At 43.7% G+C, this 20,482-nt stretch overlaps 1 protein-coding gene across 1 annotated transcript in view; it reads right to left on the reverse strand.

The window, feature by feature from the left end:
- The window catches only part of IL6ST (interleukin 6 cytokine family signal transducer), a 63,134-nt gene extending 44,137 nt beyond the window's left edge, over positions 1 to 18,997 (reverse strand). The window contains exons 1-2 of the mRNA XM_048851831.2: positions 18,863 to 18,997; positions 3,578 to 3,658 (exon numbers count right to left, since the gene is read on the reverse strand). Coding sequence (XP_048707788.2) covers positions 3,578 to 3,658; positions 18,863 to 18,866 — 85 coding nt within the window. The 5' untranslated portion in view covers positions 18,867 to 18,997. The remainder of the gene's footprint in view (positions 1 to 3,577; positions 3,659 to 18,862) is intronic.
- Between the last annotated feature and the right edge of the window lie 1,485 nt (positions 18,998 to 20,482).

Below are 20,482 nucleotides of genomic sequence, written 5' to 3' on the forward strand. Positions count from 1 at the left end.
CCCCATGCAAAGGTGGATTAAGATTTATTGGGGCCGTGGGCACAAAGAACATTGGAGCTGCCCACCCCCTGCCACAGCACCCTGTCCCCTTCTTCTCCCTTCGTGCCAAGCCCCACCTACTGACCTCGCCGGAAGCTGGGCTGCTGTGGGGAACCCTGGACCCTCGACCTGCCCTGGGCTGCATGCCCTAGTGGGCAGGGACACAGACTGGGGGCTGCTCTCAGAACTTCCTCCCAAATAAGTCTAGCTTCTTGCCCTCTGTTTTTAGGGGACTGATGCCTGGTGCTCCTGTCCTTCTTTCTCACTGGTTGCCGCCAACACAAGGGAGCCCAGAGGAGAATGATTATATAGGTGCTCAAACCTCCTCTCCACTCTTTTTGCAGTCAGGGCAGGGAAGCTGGGGTCTGCTTGAGGACCTTGGTAGTTTTAAAATGTCATAAAAAGGAAGAGCTATTTTAGCTGGGGCCACAGATGCCAAGATGTCCACCAGCCTGTGGGATTTTTCCCAGACCTCCTTCGGGTGGATGTCTAGGGCCATAGCCATCCTCCTCTACAACTTCTGATGAGTCTTAAAATAAATCACGAGACGGAGAAATAGGTTCCACTATAACTGCTTCATCAGGGGATGATGAAGAGGATGCCTATGTTACCAAGGGCTGGTCCAGTTTCTGCTCCTCTTGTGGCTGCTCACGAGAGGGATCCCAAATCTGTTCGGTGCCAGGCTTGGCACTGATGCTAGGGTGCTTGCAGCATCGATACTAGACAGCCAGTAGATAGACCCAGCTGAGGTAGCTGTAGGGATGCTCTTCATTGAGGGGGGAACTCCCACCAGTTCCAAAAGGGCCACTGTTATGGCCTTGGTTCCCAAAGGTGCCTGGCCCCAAGGTCCTTTCAATAACCCCCTTACTCGTACTGATGCTGAAATCAGGACGGGCAGGTGGTATACCCCAACAGTGGAGCCAGCTAGGTTGGGACGCAGACTTCTGCAGAGTCCAGTGAAGATAATGACTTCCTGCAACCAAGGTGGTGCCGTACCTGTCAATACTCGTGAAGAAGGTTCAGACTATGAAGGGGAACTGGGGAGATCATCTGTGGCTTTCCCCTAGACGGTACCACTTTAATCAATACCCTGATAGGTGAATCAGCTGGAACTGTGCAGTGCAGAGGTAAAGCCACTGACGTCAGTATCTTGGATGCCAGGCAAGTCTTTTGAACTGCTGGTGAAAGTGGCACCGCGAGCTTTAACAACTCTCTTGACACCTCAAATGCTTCAGGAGCAGATGGTACTGGGAAAACAGTCTGTGATACCAGGGCGTGAGGGTGTTTTGGGAGCCAGTCTTGCAGACCTGCACTAGGCTCTAAAATCAAACTCCAGCGCTTAGAGGTGTGCTCTGGGAAATGTGTCCGCTTTGAATCCCCTCATGATTCCTTAGAACAGCTTGACCTCTTTACCTCTTTCAATGATCCCAGTACAGAGTCCAGTTTCTTATGCCTCTTCTTTGGTATCAGCAATGCCAATCTGTCCCATGGTACTAGTAACACCAGAGGTGTGCTACAGACCGAAGCCAAGGTGCTCGGTACTCGGCCCTAAGTAGATGTCTCAGATAAGAGGATGTAGTGTCAATTCTAGAAGCATATATTTCAATCTAACTGCCCTGCCCTGGTTTTTTTTGTAATGGGGCTTAAAGTCCTTACAAATGCCACACTGGTCACTCATGTGAAGCTCCCCCAAGCACTTAAAGCAGCTGGGGTGAAGGTCGCTATTAGGCATTACCTTACCACAAGACTGGCAGAGCTTGATACCCAAAGAGTGAGGCATCTCTCTGGTAACAGGGCTGGTACCCAAAACAACATTTTTTTTTAAAACACTAATCAACTAACAACTAAAACTACACTAACTATACAATGTGTACTATTTACAAGTTCAACTGAAGACTTGCAGATTCAAGGAAAGGGAGCTCCAACAATCATCATGGGAGGTTGTGGGTGGCTCTGCCCTTAACACCTGCATGCAGTGCGTGAGGCACCAGACGACGCTCATGCCACCCCGGTGGGTACTGCTAAAGGGAAAAACTGACAACCCTGCACTGGAATGCGCACAACGACAGTGGAATTGACATGCGCAATCGCTCAATGTGGCATTTTCGGTTGACTCACATTAATTCCTTTCTTTTGAAGGGAACGCTTCATGACTCTCACAATTGTGAGCCTAAAATAACTAAAATCTCTACTGAAGAGAGAAAAGTACAGTCTGTGTACTGAAATGCAGAACCAATGTAAGAATTACCACACCGGCACAGGATTTATTGATTACATATACTATCGTAGGCCTCAGGTACGAAAGGGAATGAGTTACAAACCCACTTTTTAAAAATCTGTTCAGTTATTCAGTATGCAAATTAAGCATAAATTAATAGATCACTAGTCTAAGAATTACAGATTTAAAGTTGCTACTTAGCCCTTAGTATCCATGAATGACACCAGATTATCCCACTGAAGAGACGTACTAGATATTGCTCTCAATTCTCCTGAAGAGGAAGCGATGGTTATGAGTGAGCCAGCCTGCATGAGAACCACTATGTCACACCTAGTGATCCAGTCTGCAGCTTCACCTTCCTTTGCTGGAAGTATATGGGCAAAGTAGGGAGCAAAGCACACAGAAGTGCTGCAGTAGTGCAGCCAACTAAGCAGGACAGCATTCCTACATTAGAGGCTGTATTCTAGGGAGATAAAGAAAACACAACATGTGTGTCTGCAAGGTAGGAAAGGGACAGAGAGAAAACAGAAGGACAAAGGAAAGAAAGAAAAAAAAGAGGTGAAAAACCAAGCAGAGAGGGAAACAGAAAATTACAGTACGAGACAAAAAAATAAAAATTAATCTAATCAATAACAGCATCTGCTATCGATCAGATAGAAAATGGAAAAAAAAAAGACAAAAATTATAAAAGGAGAAGAAAGCCATATCTTTTGGGATTAAAGTGCTTTCCGGCGGCACCTTTTAAGAGGTATAATTCAAAGAAGGAAGTACCTCCAAAAACTAATTCTCAATCTCTCCTTTATTTCATTCTTAGATGTGTAATTTAAGGTGAGGAATTCTGTATGTATGAATGTTTTACCTAGAATGTTACATATGAAAGAAGACGGCTATAACTGACAATTTTAAGAAACATCTATTTTTCCCGGTTAACTCTGCATTTGACAGCACTGTGCCCAATTTGTTCTAGTGCTACCCCTGTATAGTCAATTTCTGCCTTTTGCTTTGCTCTTCCCACAGCAACAAGGGAGAGACCATAAGAAAATGTGACCACAGAGCTTCAGGTGCAGCACCTGGAACTAATTTTAATTTGGTTTTTTTTTTTTTTTTGAGATCAGCTGGCTAAAAGGACATCAATGCCAGTTGCCATAATTGAGCGAGAACTCTGTCTCTTTGGATTATTTGTTTCTACAAATAGCTAGCACAATGGTGCCCTAATTCCTCATTGGGACCACTAGGCACTACTGCAACATAAACATCAGTAGCAACAGCTTGCTGCTCTAATAAGTCCATGACTTGTCCAACATTTTCATTTAGTCTTACCTCCAAGAGAGCAAATGCTCACGAAAATATATACAGCATTCATCACCCAGCTCCATCGAGAAGACATTTTGCTTACAGTTCCTGTAAAAAATAAAGATTTTATGTAGTTTCCATTTACTGCATTTGTGTGACCACCAGCTTCCCTTTATTGCTGCAACCCTTGATACCCTGCAGAAAGTCAGGACGGGAGAAGGAAAAGAACATCCCTTTTTTCCAATCACTGCAGGAAAAACCAGCAAGCCTACGTGATATAAATAGACGGGCATGGAATTAAAACTGTGCGTCTACGCACTGAACTCAAGTCTGTACACTCAAACTTCTATTTCATATGAGGCAAAGTATGCAAGCAAAGTATTTCATTCTTTAGGAAAGCTGTTGGGTTTCTAGACTTCTGTCTGTCTCCAAGTCTTTCTTTTTTGAGCTTGGGATTCTGGGATCATTAAAACAAAACACTAAGGCTTAGACTAAGGCTTTGTCTACACTACGAAATTAGGTCGAATTTATAGAAGTCGGTTTTGTAGAAAGCATTTTTATACAGTTGATTGTGTGTGTCCCCACACAAATACTCTAAGTACTGAGGCAACCGACGACTTCCGGAGCGTTGCACTGTGGATAGCTGTCCCACATTTCCTGCAATCTCCGCCACCCATTTGAATTCTGGGTAGAAATCCCAATGCCTGATGGGGCTAAAACATTGTCGCGGGTGGTTCTGGGTACATATCGTCAGGTCCCCCATACCTGCCTCCCTCCCTTCCTCCGTGAAAGGAACGGCAGACAATCGTTTCGCACCTTTTTTTCTGGGTTACCTGTGCAGACGCCATACCATGGCAAGCATGGAGCCTGCTCAGCTAACCTTCACCGTATGTCTCCTGGGTGCTGGCAGACGCGGTATTGCATTGCTACACAGCAGCAGCTTATTGCCTTTTGGCAGCAGACAGTGCAGCATGACTGGTAGCCGTCGTCGACATATTCCTGGGTGCTCTTTTAACCGACCTCGATGAGGTCAGGGGCGCCTGGGCAAACATGGGAGTGACTCAGCCAGGTCATTACCCTTTTAAGTTTCATCTCATGGCGATTCAGTCTTACCAGCAGTCCTACTGCACTGTCTTTTAATGAGCAGCCAGGAGATGACGATGGCCAGCAGCCATACTGCACAGTCTGCTGCCAGCAAGATGTATAAAGATAGATGAAGCGGATCAAAACAAGAAATAGACCAGATTTGTTTTGTATTTATTTTCTCCTCCCTCCCTCTGTGAATCAATGGCCTGCTAAACCCAGTTTTGAGTTCTGTCCTTGAGGGGGCCATTCTGTTTCTCGCAAAGCCACCCCTTTCGTTGATTTTAATTCCCTGTAAGCCAACCCTGTAAGCCATGTTGTCGGTCGCCCCTCCCTCCATCAGAGCAACAGCAAACAATCCTTTCGTGCCCTTTTCCCTGGATTGCCTGAGCAGGAGCAGACGCCATAGCACAGCAAGCACGGAGCCCGTTCAGCTCACCGCAGCAGTTATGACTATTGTAAACACCTCGCACATTAGTGTGCCTTTTACACAGAACCAGCACCTGAAAAACCAGGCGAGGAGGCGACGGAAGCGCAGTGATGAGGACATGAACACACTTTTCTCTAAAACTGTGTTCCCCTGCAATTTGGAGATCATGGTGTTAATGGGGCAGGCTCATGCCATGGAACGCTGATTCTGGGCTTGGGAAACAAGCACAGACTGGTGGGACCGTATAGTCTTGCGGGTCTGGGATGATTCCCAATGGCTCCGAAACTTTCGTATGCGTAAGGGAACTTTCATGGAACTTTGTGACTTGCTTTCCCCTGCCCTGAAGCGCAAGAATACCAAGATGAGAGCAGCCCTCACAGTTCACAAGCGAGTGGCAATAGCCCTGTGGAAGCTTGCAATGCCAGACAGCTACCGGTCAGTTGGGAATTAATTTGGAGTGGGCAGATCTACTGTGGGGGTTGCTGTGATGCAAGCAGTCAACGCAATCATTGAGCTGCTTCTATCAAAGATAGTGACTCTGGGAAATGTGCAGGTCATACTAGATGGCTTTGCTGCAATGGGATTCCCTAACTGTGGTGGGGCTATAGACGGAACCCATATCCCTATCTTGGGACCGGACCACGAGGGCAGCCAGTACATAAACCGCAAGGGGTACTTTTCAATAGTGCTGCAAGCACTGGTGGATCACAAGGGACGTTTCACCAATATCAGCGTGGGATGGTCGGGAAAGGTGCATGACACTCGCGTCTTCAGGAACTCTGGTCTGTTTAAATGGCTTCAGGAACGGATTTACTTCCCAGACCAGAAAATAACTGTTGGGGATGTTGAAATGCCTATAGTTATCCTTGGGGACCCAGCCTACCTCTTAATGCTCTGGCTCATGAAGCCGTACACAGGTAGCCTGGACAGTAGTAAGGAGCTGTTCAACTATAGGCTGAGCAAGCGCAGAATGGTGGTAGAGTGTGCATTTGGACGTTTAAAGGGTTGCTAGCGCAGTTTACTGATTCGCTCAGACCGCAGCAAAACCAATATTCCCATTGTTACTGCTGCTGCTTGCTGTGTGCTCCACACTCTCTGTGAGAGTAAGGGGGAGACGTTTATGGCGGGGTGGGAGGTTGATGCAAATCGCCTGGCTGCTGAATACACGCAGCCAGACATGAGGGCGGTTAGAAGAGCACAGCAGGAAGCGCTGCGCATAAGAGAAGCTTTGAAAAACAGTTTCATGACTGGCCAGGGTACTGTGTGACACTTCTGTTTGTTTCTCCTTGATGAAAACCCACCCCCTTGGTTGCCTCTAAATTCCCTGTAAGCCACCTGCCCTCCCCGCTTCAATCACAGCTTGCTTGCAAAGGAAATAAAGTCACTATCATTTAAAAAACATGTATTCTTTATTAATTGGGAGATAACTCACAAGGTAGCCCAGGTGGGGGTGTGGGAGGAGGGTAGGAGGGAAGGAAAAGGCCACTTTAAAACTTGTTGAATGCCAGCCTTCTGTTGCTTGGGCTGTCCACTGGGGTGGAGTGGTTGGGTGCCAGGAGCCTCTCGCCCCCTCCCCCCCCACGTTCTTCAGCATCTGGGTGAGGAGGCTATGGAACTTGGGGAGGAGGGAGGGCGGTTAAGCAGGGGCTGCAGCGGCAGTCTGATCCTGCTGCCATTCATGAACCTCCACTAGACGCCAGAGCATGTCCGTTTGATCCCGCAGTAGCCCCAGTGTTGCCTCATGCCTCCTCTGATCTTGCCGCCACCTCTCCTCATGTTCATTGGCCACTGTCCTGTACTCTGCTATTGTGTCCCGCCACGCAGCTCTGTCAGTGCCGGACGACTGCATGAGCTCAGAGAACATTTCATTGCGTGTGCGTTTTTTTTGCCGCCTTATCTGAGATAGCCTCCTTCCTCCGTCCCAAAGGCTTGAAACATTTTCAGCTGCTGGAGGAAAAACAGGAAGTGAAGTATTTAAAAAGATACATTACAGAACAATGGCTATACTCTTTTACGGTGAACAACACATAGCACATGTGATTTTGGTACAAGGTCGCATTTTGCATCTTATATTGAGTGCCTGCGGCTTTGGTGTTAGAGATCACACACGCAGTGCCAGGCAACAGAATTCGGCTTGCAGGTGGCCATGGTAAGCCACAGTCTTTCGGCTTCTGCAACCTTCATAACAGCAGTACCCTCCTTTCCCATACCAAGCAAAGCCCATTGAGTTGGCTATTTAGTGCTGCGTTTTTTTTGTTACTGTGCAGCAGCGGAAACCAAACTAACCCCCTCCCCCCATCCAATTCTCTGGGATGATCGGTTTTCCCCTCCCCCCACCACCTGGCTGGTATCAGGGAAGATCCCTGCTAGCCAAATGCGAACAGCTCAGCGCCAATGCCATGCCCCCCCCCGCCCCCCCCACCGCGTGGCTAACTGCGGGGAGGATTTCTTTTCAGCCACAGGCAAACAACCCAGTAGGAATGGTTACTTCTGAATGTGCCCTTAATTAAATTCCCCTATTTCAACCAGGTTACCATGAACGATATCACTCTCCTGAGGATAACACAGAGAGATAAAGAACGGATGTTGCTTGAATGCCAGCAAACACCGGGACCATACGCTGCCAGGCTTTGTCATGCAATGATACCAGATTACTTGCTACCAGAATGGCATGGTAAAGTGTCCTACCATGGAGGACGGAATAAGGCTGCTCTCCCCAGAAACCTTCTGCAAAGGCTTTTAGAGTACCTCCATGAAGCTCTCCTGGAGATGTCACTGAAGGATTTCTGCTCCATCCCCAGACACGTTAACAGACTTTTCCAGTAGCAGTACTGACCACAAATGCATTCCAAGTCCTCAGGGCTACTTAATCATTAAAAAATGTTTGCTTTTATAACATATTATATTTAAGAAGGTACACTCACCAGAGGTCCCTTCTCCGGCTTCGTTGGGTTGGGAGGGTATTTCAGTCAGGGTGATAAAAAGATCCTGGCTGTCGGGGAGAATGGTGTGCTGTGTGCTCTCCCCAAGCTCGTTGACCTCCTCATCTTCCCCATCTGCAAAATCCTCAGGTATAGCGGAGAGTACCCCATCATCGGAGTCCACGGACAGGGGTGGGGTAATGGTGGCGGCCCCCCCTAGAATTGCATGCAGCTCAGCGTAGAAGCGGCATGTCTGGGGCTCTGTCCCGGAGCATCCATTTGATTCTTTGGTTTTCTAGTACGCTTGTCTGAGATCCTTAAGTTTCATGTGGCACTGTGTTGCATCCCTGATGTAGCCTCTGTCCCTCATGGCCTCAGATTTTTTGAAATGTTTTGGTATTTAGTCTTTTGGAACGTAGTTCTGATAGCACAGATTCCTCTCCCCACACAGTGATCAGATCCTGTATCTCCCGTTCGGTCCATGCTGGCGTCCTTTTGCGATTCTGGGACTGCATGGTTATCTGTGCTGATGAACTCTGCATGGTCACCTGTGCTGATGAGCTCGCCTGGCCAAACAGGAAATGAGATTCAAAAGTTCCCAGGGCTTTTCCTGTACACCTGACCAGTGCATTTGAGTTCAGAGTGCTGTCCAGAGCGGTCACAATGGTGCACTGTGGGATAGCTCCCGGAGGCCAATACCTTCGAATTGCGTCCACACTAACCCTAATTCGAAACAGTGATGTCAATTTCAGCGCTAATCCCCTTGTTGGGGAGGAGTACAGAAATCGGTTTTAAGAGCCCTTTATGTCGAAAAAATGGCTTCGTTGTGTGGATGGGTACAGAGTTAATTCAGATTTAACTCGTATTGTAGACCAGGCCTAAGGTTACCAGAGTTACTTCACTTTTAAAGTAATTGACATTTAAAACCTGTTTTTCAGAGGTGAAGACTCCACTGCAAAACCAAACACCTCCCATTCATGATTAGAATTTAAATTTACCTTTTCATGTTCGGGGGCAAACTTCATATTTAGTGACTAACAGTCTGCTAATTTTCACTGCTAAGTGTTCACAAAAGAGAAACACACTACAAATTGCTTAATAATCTCAAAATATAACAATCATTTTATAGCCTTTGAGTAGACTCGTATTTCATTCCTCCAAGTCTGAAAGTTCTAACCTCTCATGCTCTTCCCTGCTTCCAACCTGCAGCTCCAGATCTAGATTTGGAGACCTGGAAGCATTCCATCGTACGCTTTCCCCTTCATACAGATGGGTTGCAGACCCTTCTCCTTCTTAAGGGGTGGAGCTAGCAGGCCTATTCTGGATTTCTCACTCCGTAATGCAAATGGCAAACCAGCCTAATTACTACAGAGAGTCTTCTCCCCCCATAGTTTGAGGTGCACTACTGAGGGTAGTTCCAGTGTCAGCTGCAGTCAGGGGACATTTGGTCACAAAGCTTCTGCTGATAGGATCTAGACTATTTCACTGGGAAGGGGGAGAGGGGTAGGAAGGGGAACTACTCTCCTATGGGAAAGTAACCAATGTAGGGAAGAATTTAGTCCTGTTTGGTTATAAACCAGGCTGTACTTAAATTCCATGCAGCTTAAACTCAATGGCCACTCATCTCTGCAATCTATAAATAGCATATTCAAACAATCATAGTATGGGAGTGTACAGCAATTAATTTACTGTAGTGTTTACCACAAACTAGGATTCTTACAGTGATTGAAAATACAAGCTATTTTATTTCTGCAAGGGACCAATGAACTACATTCAGAGCCTCTGTTTACAGTTATTTTTTCCCCTCATGTTCAGTGTTTTCTGGAACAAGTGGAAATGTTAGCCTTAAAAAAGTAAACTCAAAATTAGAAAATGGTATGGAAGGAATAGGAGACTGGCAATGCAATAGGTAAACTTTCGCTACCAAATCATTATCACCCTCCCCACATTTCACACTCAGAGAGAAAATTCCACGATAATTATTAAAACAAAAAACCCACTCACATTCTCTCTTCTGGATTTCCCAGTGCACTCCCAACTTCACTTCCCACATGTTATTGGACAAAATTGCACAAAGAATTCTGGGTGAGAAAATAATGGGTGGCTTTAAAAGTCAGACATCACAAGTTCTAGTCTGGCTCTGCCACTGGCTTGCTACATGGCCCACAGCAAATCCCTTAACCCTAGAGCCAGATAATGAGCTGATTCAACTGTAGTGCCCTACTTAAGCAGTGCAAAACACCCTCAATTGAGATTTTCCCAGTGTGAGAAGTAGGCAGATGGAACAGAACTAATGTTAGGCAAGTTCTACAGGACTCTCTAGAGTCCCCCATCATAGACAAAACTACATATTAACAATCCCCAGTTGGTGTATAGCTTCTTGGGGGTCTTTAATGTTCAGAATAATTTAAAGCAGCACTCCTATGCTGGGTACACTTGGAAATCTGGACATGTGTCTAAATTTCCCTACCTGGAAAAAATGGGATTTATTTAGCTACTTCACAAGGTAAAATATTTGGAAGCTTACTTAATATTTGTACAACCCCATGAGGACGAAGCATTAGATAACTGCTGAGTATTGTTAGCAATCTTTTCAATGCAGAAACAAAAAACTACACAAGTTATAGAGAATGTTCCAGGAAAAAAAAAAAACAAAAAAAATCTTACTACCCCATACATATTAAACACATGTTCAAAGAATAAGTTGGTTCCTTTTCCTAAATTTTCAGTTTTGATCACTCAAATGCTTTTTACTTTGTCCACTGTTTTCCAACAGCTAGTAAAATATCACCTCTTATACACACTCATCAGAACAATAAATAGTCACATTCTTCATAAATCAGAAAGGAAGTGTCACCTAGAAATTACACATAGCAAAATCTCAAACTTCATATAGCTGGTCACCTTGTCTTCTTTTACATCCTCTCCATAAAACCTGCCTCTGTCATAATGCCTGCAGATTGCTCTCATCTGACACTGGATAGGCAACTGCTAAGTGGAGCTGCCATTTTTGCTACATTCTCTTCAGCATATGGGTCTCTCATCATCCCAACCTGCTCAAACTCTGTTTGGCTACCCGTTGTCATGTAGATTGTGAGGGCGCTAGAGTACGGACTATCTTCTTTGTCATTTGTCTGTACAGCACCTAGCACAATGGTACCACACAGGTATAATTTTTTACTACTAACTGCTGTTTCTTGAGATTAATATTGTATATGTAAATTGGTGGGAAAGTACAGAATGTTATCAATTTACGATAAAGTTAAGTATGTGCACCTGCATTTGACATTGACCAGTACGTTAACTTAGGCAGACCCCAGTCCTGCAATTTGATATGCAGAGATTAAGGGGTCCCCACAGTTTCTATATTTATTTTTAGAAGGATTTGGGGCCATATTTGTATTTTCAGACTAACGATGAAAGAACTGTATTTATTCTGGACCAGAGTTAATTCTGTGGTGTTCTGAAATATGCATCTTTTTGCACTTGAGAAGTGGCACTCAGATGCTACAGTGGTGAGGGCCTGTACAAAACTCTAAAACAGATAATTTGATTTTGCTGGACAGATAGAGGGACACAAAGATTAGACTGAAAACATGATTAGAAAAAGCTACTTTTAAAGTCAAAAAGAAAAGGAGTACTTGTGGCACCTTAGAGACTAACCAATTTATTTGAGCATGAGCTTTCGTGAGCTACAGCTCACTTCATCAGTTTCCACGGTATACATCTGATGAAGTGAGCTGTAGCTCACGAAAGCTCATGCTCAAATAAATTGGTTAGTCTCTAAGGTGCCACAAGTACTCCTTTTCTTTTTGCGAATACAGACTAACACGGCTGTTCCTCTGAAACTTTTAAAGTCTTAATTTTTAAATAAATATTCAAAAATTTCAGAAGGTATTCTAGTTGAAAGTGGGATCTAATCCTAAAGACTTGAAAGCATAAGAATTTCTCTCTTCTTTTTTTCAATTACAAAGGGGTTCAAAAACAGCCTTAAACTATGGAGACCCTACTACTTCTCCAGAATAGACAGCAGGCTGGCTGGGACTTGAAGCCTGGTCTTACAGATGAGAAGAACAAAGAACTCTACTAAAATTCTCTGCTGATCACAGGCAACAGACATATCTTTACAATGTAAGGAGCAAATAGCCATCCAGTAGACATATAGTGGAGAAGTGGGCCCACATTTGCACAAAATGGAGGATTTATCTGTACAGAGTGTGAAGTGGCCAGGGTGGATAAAAATCAATGATTTAAAAAAAAAAAAATTAAGAAAACCAGATCTAAATTTAAAATTGGATTTTTTTGATAAAATGCTTTTTGAGGAAAAAACCTAAAGATAAAGATACATTATAGCTCAAAGATATCTCATCATGGAATAGGGATTATAAATTCTAATTCTATAGTATGAGACAATATATTCATGTAATGTTTAAGAAAAGTTTTGTAAATGAGTTCCAATAGTTCATGGATTAGGGACCCAATTTTGTAGGGTTCCAGGGGCTTCTGTATAGATTATTTAGGTTAATCTTTCTATCTACCCTATGGGATTCAGTGCTCAGTCTAGAAGATACCATCAGAGATGCTAAGTTTTGCAGTTCTCAAACTGTGGATTTGTGTTTCCAGAGATAACATGATGGTTAATAGCAAAAATGTTTTTAAATAAATAAATTACAAAATATATAGAGGTGAGAAATAACAGACCTCAACTGTATTGTCCCTCTGCAAATTTGTGTACACAGAGTCAATCCCTTACCTCTCTCTAAAAGTGCAAAGTTTCAAAAAATTCAATGAATAGAAGATTGTTGGGGGCGGAATAGAGCTGGACAAGGAAAAGAAGTCTGGAGATAAATGTGAGAAGGGAGGGGCAGGCAGTAGAAACAAAAGTTAAACTGTTTGAGCAGCATATTCCAGAAGTCTTGATGTCTTTCTCAGTGCAGCCTTTGTTGAATTGAGATCTACCATACCATTCTCTCACTAGAAGGGAAAACCTATAATGGCAGCAGGTGGAAAGAGATCCAATTTGGGAATAAGAACCATTCAAGAAATATGTCTGCTGATGATGTTTCAAAGAAAGTCAGCAATAGCTTCTTCTGCCAGTGTAGAAAGAATATTTTCTTCCTTTGAACTAATTCATTCCAAATTGAGAAACTGTTTGGGACCTGAAAAAGCAGGAAAGCTTGTTTTTCTTTTCCAGATTATGAACAAACAGGAAAATGAAGGTGAAGATGACTGAGTTAGCTACAGAAGACAATATGTTAAGTTTCTCATGTTGACCTGGCTGACACAGTCTATTTAATTTTTGTGTTTTTTTTTTAATATTTCATTTAACTATTTTAGTTAAAAACAATTTTAACAAACCCTAACCTGATTTTAAAAAACCTGAATATTTAACTAAACTCAAAAATTCATATGCTTGTTTTGTTAAAATATTATGTTTGCTGTTGAAGAAAAAAAATCCAGAATACATAATGTTGTTGTTTTAGTTAAATAAAACAATGTAAATGTTTGTCTGGTGATGTTCTCCTCCTAATACAGCATGGCAAGAAAATCCTTCAACTATTAACGATTAACCTGTTGATTTGGAGATAGTTCACCTCCCAGTGACTTCATAAATATCTTCTTCAGTTACCTTTGGTAAATGAAATAACCAAACAATCAGAAAAGGAATGATATAGCTGTAAAACTAATCTGAAAAGTTTTCAAAATAAATCACTTAAAAAATGTATAGTGTGTACCTTCTAAAAATGAAACCTACATCTATCTCTGAGTTGTGAAGAATACGTATTAAGGTTATACCAACCAACAAGAATGCACTTCTTATGTAGAAATCCATGATTAAATTGAGTCTTCCTGACTAGTGATTTAAATCAAATCCACCCTGGAAGGGGCTATAAAACACTACCAAATCAGAACAGTATTGTCTCTCCCCCTCACCCCCCGACTTGTTTTGCATAAGTGTAAAAAGGCAATAGAGAAACAGGTCTATCATGATCAGTGCTGCTCTCACTAAAGCGAGCAGCAACCTCCTCATTGATTTCAAAAGGGGTACGATGAGGCCTCAAAGCTAACAAAATTAATAAGTAACATTGCTTCAATTACAACCTATTTTTTTCAAGTATATCTAGTACACAAATTTTCAGGTACATTTAACCTTAAGGAAAGTCGTAAATAGTGACAAACTATTTTTGAGGAACATGGAGACAGAAGTTAGTAGTTTCAAATCAGTAGTGAAACAAGCAATTTGTGATTCCACTGGATTACTGCTTCATAATTATAATGACTCAGTGCTTACCTGAATCCAGGCAACTGGCAAGGATTTCTCCATGTCCCCAAAAAGATTCTCCCACCCATTCATTACCCACAATCTTAGATGTTAAGGCTATCTTCTCTCATGAGAATGGCTGAAATTACTAGCTTCTGCATCAGCAAACCTGTTATTGTAGTCCATGTTAGAATTTTTTAATTTAAATTTTTTTAAAATGATTTATTAATGGTCCTCTGAATGTTAAAGTTACATGCCCAAAAAGCAATTTGGCTGCCTTTTTTTTTAAATTAAAAATTAAGTCTTTAAAAATAAAGTTGTGTTGAACACTAGACATCTTGTATGTATCTTCCATGGTTGGACTTATGTTTTGTCATTCAGTTCACTTATTACTTGTTACGTACTTTTCTCACCACTTGAAAAACCAAACACCACTCTAGATTCAGAGACCATGCTTTCTTGTTAAAAGACTGGGGTGGAAAGGGAGAAGATGCTTAAGTGAATATGGGTTTGTGATAGAGCCTCTGCTCCAGGATGGGTAAAAAATAAAATCATCAGATTTTTTCTGTTAAAAATTTAAAATAAAACTATTTAATATTAAATTTGAAATTATGACAATCTATGTCAAAGCTTCACCTAACTATAACTACTAAAATAATTTCAAAAGATTAAGTAGTACATGTTTGCTGCCAAGTTTTAAAGAAAGTCAAAGCACTGAACTGGTGGAAGTCACTGGCTAAGCACAAGGAACAAGAGTTTGTTGAAGAGCTAAACCAGCTTTTGACAGCAATAGCCTCTTCTGCCTGTACAAAAAGATTATTTTCTTCATTTCTGCTTATTCCACTAGTACAGCTCAACGACCTGTTTGCTCAAATAAAACCAACTGTGAGTTGAAAACATAGGAAAGATTGTTTTATTTTTTCCATTCTATGAATAAAAACTAGGTATAAGATAAAATCTATTAGCTCTAAACTCATGGAGGACACGGTCTTCAGCTCAATTCAAGATGCATAATACTTTTCGTTTAATAAATCAATTGTAAATGCAAATCACGTTTTAATAAGAAAAAATATGTATCCAGCGCATTTAAGTTTTATTTAATAAAAAAAGTTTGCGCATTTTTAATTGAATTCCAATTTCCATACAAATAGAGCTTGAACAAAAAAATTAATCTAATAAATAGGAAATGCATCATTCAGCATTATCTAACATAAAAAAGTAAGACAAGAATCTGAATAGATGTATGTTAAGATATATAACTATATAGATAGAGTATCCTCCTGGTTAACAAAAAAGTATTTAGTGTAAAGACTATAATTAGTTCAACGTGTTTTATCGGTTAACAACAGAGAGTCAACCTCTCTTTAAGAGAATAATCAAAAAGTAGAAATGCAAAACAAGATTAAAGTTTAAATAATTTAAATCAAGGTTTCCTGCTTGCTGATTGAAATCATGGTTAAAATCAGTGATTTAATTTGCTCTGATTAAAATCAATCCATCCTGCTCTGTGGCTTTAAGGCTTTATGCTGGGGATGAGGAGAACAGAGACACTGCTGTTGCTGCCTCTTATCCACAAACTCAATTTGGACAAAAAGAAACATTGGTCTATGTTGTTTCTGGGATTGGTGACGAGAAGCAACCACACAAGCTTCTGATCTGACTTCTACTTACAATTTTGGGTACAATTTTGACTGACTGGTACATCTGAAAAAGACTGACCTTCCACCTTAGTTTCCCCATGTACAATAAATGGCACTGTTCAGCAGTTGCTTCCTAATGTGCACTTCACAAGTCAAGGACATACAAAAGTCCAACATGTGCACTCTATAAATAATGTGATACTAGAAAACTCGAGGGAGAATTTAGCAAGTAGAGGGCCCAGTGAACAAAACCTAGGGAAGGCCAGTTTTCATTTTCAGTGTTGAGCAGAACTGATTGGTCAGCAGAGAAACACAGGCGTCTTAAGTGCAGATCAGCAGTGCGTGACAGGAAGCAATTACATTTTGCTTGTCCACAATACATACTAGATTGTCCCAAACTGCTGCACAAAAAGAGATTTCCTAACTTATTTCAGTCAGCCACAAAATGACAAGAAAGGAAAAGGAAAAAGATATCAAAGAAGTGATGATTCCAAGGGCCTCACAAATTGCTTTCACAGCTCTGTCTGCCTAACAAGCAAGGGATCAAGCTGTTATGTTACCATTACTAGCCAACTGATCTATTTTCCTTGTTTGCTCAAATAAGAATGTAAACGTTCTGACAACTTTTCATGAATTCAAATAAGAATATAAATGTCATTTCAACTTTTCTGGACAATCTCCTAAGTGCTACCGCAAAGTTGTTTTTCTATAAATTTTCTTGGTATTATTATAAAGAATATATATTCAAATAGATTGAGTTCACTGATAAATACAGACATACATCCCCCGCCTGCAACACACACACTTGCCTTACACCTCATGGTGGAATCTTAAACCCATTTCACATTGTAAGTATCAAATCAACATGTGGCAAATGTGTATCAAGCAGTGTTTTTGCCTTTTCTACCACAAGATTGTTCTTTAGTTTGTCTCCTTCAGCTCCTTTAAAGGGAACATGCTGTAGTCATCTAACGTTTTCCTATAGTATCTCAGTAGTGACATAATGAAAAAAGTCAGTGATTACCAATACCTTAAAAACTGGTCAAACTGAAGTCAATTACACTAAATTTTTGTTTGCAATAAATTAAGGAACATAATTAAACTACTATTATATCCCTATACTGCAGATCTCAACACTTTTTATGAGATAACATATGTACTATACAGATAACTTTCTGTAAACTGCAGTCACTTTTCAGACTTTAAACTATGTAAAAAACAGCACACGTTTTGAACTTGAAGTCACCAATAGGGATTAATCTATTCAGTTTACAAATAAAAAAATGTTTTCTAACTACCAGCCCTAGATATTCAATCTTGTATTTGAAAGTCAAGTTTGTTCTTTTGGGCTCATCCATCAGCAAACAACAGTTTTATTTATAAGAAGGGGGGCAGAAAAAAAATCAGTTACCTTTCATATGGTGGTACTAGCTCTCCAATGTTAAAAAGAGTAGGTAGTGGATGTAGGCAGAAGGCTAGTTGATTACAATAGTACCAATTTCACCCAGAGTAGAATCATACAAATTTGTTATCCTTAAGTAGATACAGCATATAGAAGGAAAAACTGTACACCACCTTAGAGAAAAAGCTCTTATTTTCAGATTTGTAGTTAAATAATGAAGCTTTGTTTTTTATTAATAGATTACTGGAAGGAAAGTATCTCCATTTTCAATTCTGTGCTCTCTTGATTTGGTTAGAGATTTAAAACATTTAAATTTCCATTCTCTCCCCCCAACCTCATCATATAGTGTATTTCAGTTCAGTTACCTATATTAAAAAGTATCATACTTGTCTCTTATCCTTGCACTTTTCCTCTGAAAAGGTCAGAGAGCTTTATAAAGGAAGTCAAAGCACAGCTAATCCCATTTCATATATGGGAAAACAGGTACAAAGAAGCAAACTGATTTACCCAAGGCCACACAGCAGGCAAGCAGCAGAACTGGGAACAGAACCAATGCCTTGCAACTCCCAGGTCAGCTTCCCACTCACTCTACAGGATCACCCTTTCAGAGCACTAAAAAATCCTCTAACCTAATTACACCTTGCATACAATGTGTCCGAGTCGCTTGTAGCATTTTATTATTGGCTGTTATGAAAGCAGTATGAATGCTGGCATTAAGTTATCTTAGAGGGTATTTTGGTGCCAAACTAGGCTGCCATTTCATTTATGTCAGGGATTGGGTTATAAATAGGAGTAGAAGAGGACGTCACAGGCCGCCTCTTTCCAGGCATTACACGTCTGCCTTTCTGAATGTGATGGAAAGACCAGAATAATTAAGAAGTAGTTTGAGGGGACAGGAAAAAAGGGCTGGCAAGCGTGCAGTCATGTCGCCTTTTAAACCCACGCCACGGGGCTGCAGGCTCCGGCTCCCCGTGCAGGCGCGCCGGGGAAGTCAGGACATCGGCAGAGCTAGCGGGAGCACTAGTAAAAACGCCGTTAGCTCAGTTCACCGGGCACCCGCCCGCCGGGGCAGCGCTCCCCAGCTCCGGGCACGATCAGCGGGCGGGACAGCGCGGCGGCCGAGCGGGCGCTTGCCAGACACCTCCTATCCTCCCCCTGCCCGGCCCGGGGCTGCCGCTCTGCTCCCGGCTCCGCCGGGGTCACGGGGCCAGTTAACGGACCGTCTCAACGGCCACCGCGGAGGGTCTGCTCGACTGGCTCCTCACCAGCACGCTCGCCCCACCCAACGCGCGCGCCGCCCCGAGCGGGCCCAGCAGAACCGGCTCGGGGACCCGCACAGAAACACCCGGGGCGGCAAGGGGGGAGTCTGTGGGGCCTGCAGCCCCAACACGTTATCGGACGGGGGGGGTGGGGTGTGAAGAGTGTACGAGGAGGGGCCCTGGGGCGAGAGGAGCCGCAAGCAGCCCCAGTCCGGCCCTGACCGACCCCCCACCCAGTTCCTTGACACTCCTGGGGAGCCCCCACCCTCCCCGCCGCCTCCCTCACAGCCCAGCCACGGTACGGGTCCCGCTCACCCATTCGCTAAGTAGCGGCGTCAGCCCAGGCCTGGACCATATTCCCGATCCCGTCCTGTACAGGCAGTACGGGTCACTGCCGTCCTCCCAGACCCAACTCGGATACCCATTGGCCCAAGCCCCCCAGGGGATGACGTCACGAAGAAGGCGGGGCTTCCCGTAACGAGCTTCCGGGATGTCAGAATTCTAGGGTTGCGGGGTCACTGCTAGCGGGAGAGGAGGGAACCAGGGCGATTTCATTGTGCCTGTAGGGCGCTCCCCCCCCGCGGGTGTTTGGAATATTCTGCCTGGCCCTTAAGCGGGTGGAGGGGAATGGTAGGAGTTTACCCCCCCGCATGATGGGGGCAGCGGAAGGTTCTATTCCTTCTTGCACCTGAGGGGTGGTGGAGGGGTTTGGAACGTTCTAATCCGCGGGGATGCGTATGGAATGTTCTGTTCCTCCTGCAGTTCTAGGGGTCTACCTCTGCCTTGTCCCTGCGGGTCAGACCGTGCTGTCGGACCTGTAGCCGCGGGGTCAGAGGCGTTTGTGGCGGGTTCTAACGGGGGTGGGGGTTGGATTATTCTGAGCCTGCCAGCAGACCTCTGTGTGCGGGGGGGAGGAGGGGGGCAGCTGTTGGACTGTGCTAATCCTCCTGTAGCTAAGGAGGGGGGTTCATAGATTTGTAATCCACTTTCAACCGGAGGGGGTGGGAAAAAGGGTCTTTGGAGCATTCCACTTGAAATCAGGGATGTCTTGTCACACAGAAGAAGAAAAGGAGTACTTATGGCACCTTAGGGTATGTCTACACTATGGAATAAGGTTGAATTTATAGAAGTCGTTTTTTTAGAAATCGGTTTTATATATTCGAGTGTGTGTGTCCCCACAGAAAATGCTCTAAGTGCATTAAGTGCATTAACTCGGCAGAGTGCTTCCACAGTACCGAGGCTAGAGTCGACTTCTGGAGCGTTGCACTGTGGGTAGCTATCCCACAGTTCCCGCAGTCTCCGCTGCCCATTGGAATTCTGGGTTGAGATCCCAATGCCTGATGGGGCTAAAACATTGTCGCGGGTGGTTCTGGGTACATATCGTCAGGCCCCCGTTCCCTCCCTCCCTCCGTGAAAGCAAGGGCAGACAATCATTTCGCGCCTTTTTTCCTGAGTTACCTGTGCAGACGCCATACCACGGCAAGCATGGAGCCCGCTCAGGTAACCGTCACCCTATGTCTCCTGGGTGCTGGCAGACGCGGTACGGCATTGCTACACAGTAGCAGCAACCCCTTGCCTTGTGGCAGCAGACGGTACAGTACGACTGGTAGCCGTCATCGTCATGTCCGAGGTGCTCCTGGCCACGTCGGCCGGGAGCGCCTGGGCAGACATGGGCGCAGGGACTAAATTTGGAGTGACTTGACCAGGTCATTCTCTTTAGTCCTGCAGTCAGTCCTATTGAACCGTCTTATGGTGAGCAGGCAGGCGATACGGACTGCTAGCAGTCGTACTGTACCATCTTCTGCCAGGCAGGCAAGAGATGAGGATTGCTAGTAGTCGTATTGTACCATCTTCTGCCAGGCAGGCAAGAGATGAGGATGGCTAGCAGTCGTACTGTACCATCTTCTGCCGAGCAGCCATGAGATGTGGATGGCA

Source organism: Caretta caretta, chromosome 5 (genome assembly GCF_965140235.1).
Source record: "Caretta caretta isolate rCarCar2 chromosome 5, rCarCar1.hap1, whole genome shotgun sequence".
NCBI lineage: Eukaryota > Metazoa > Chordata > Testudines > Cheloniidae > Caretta > Caretta caretta.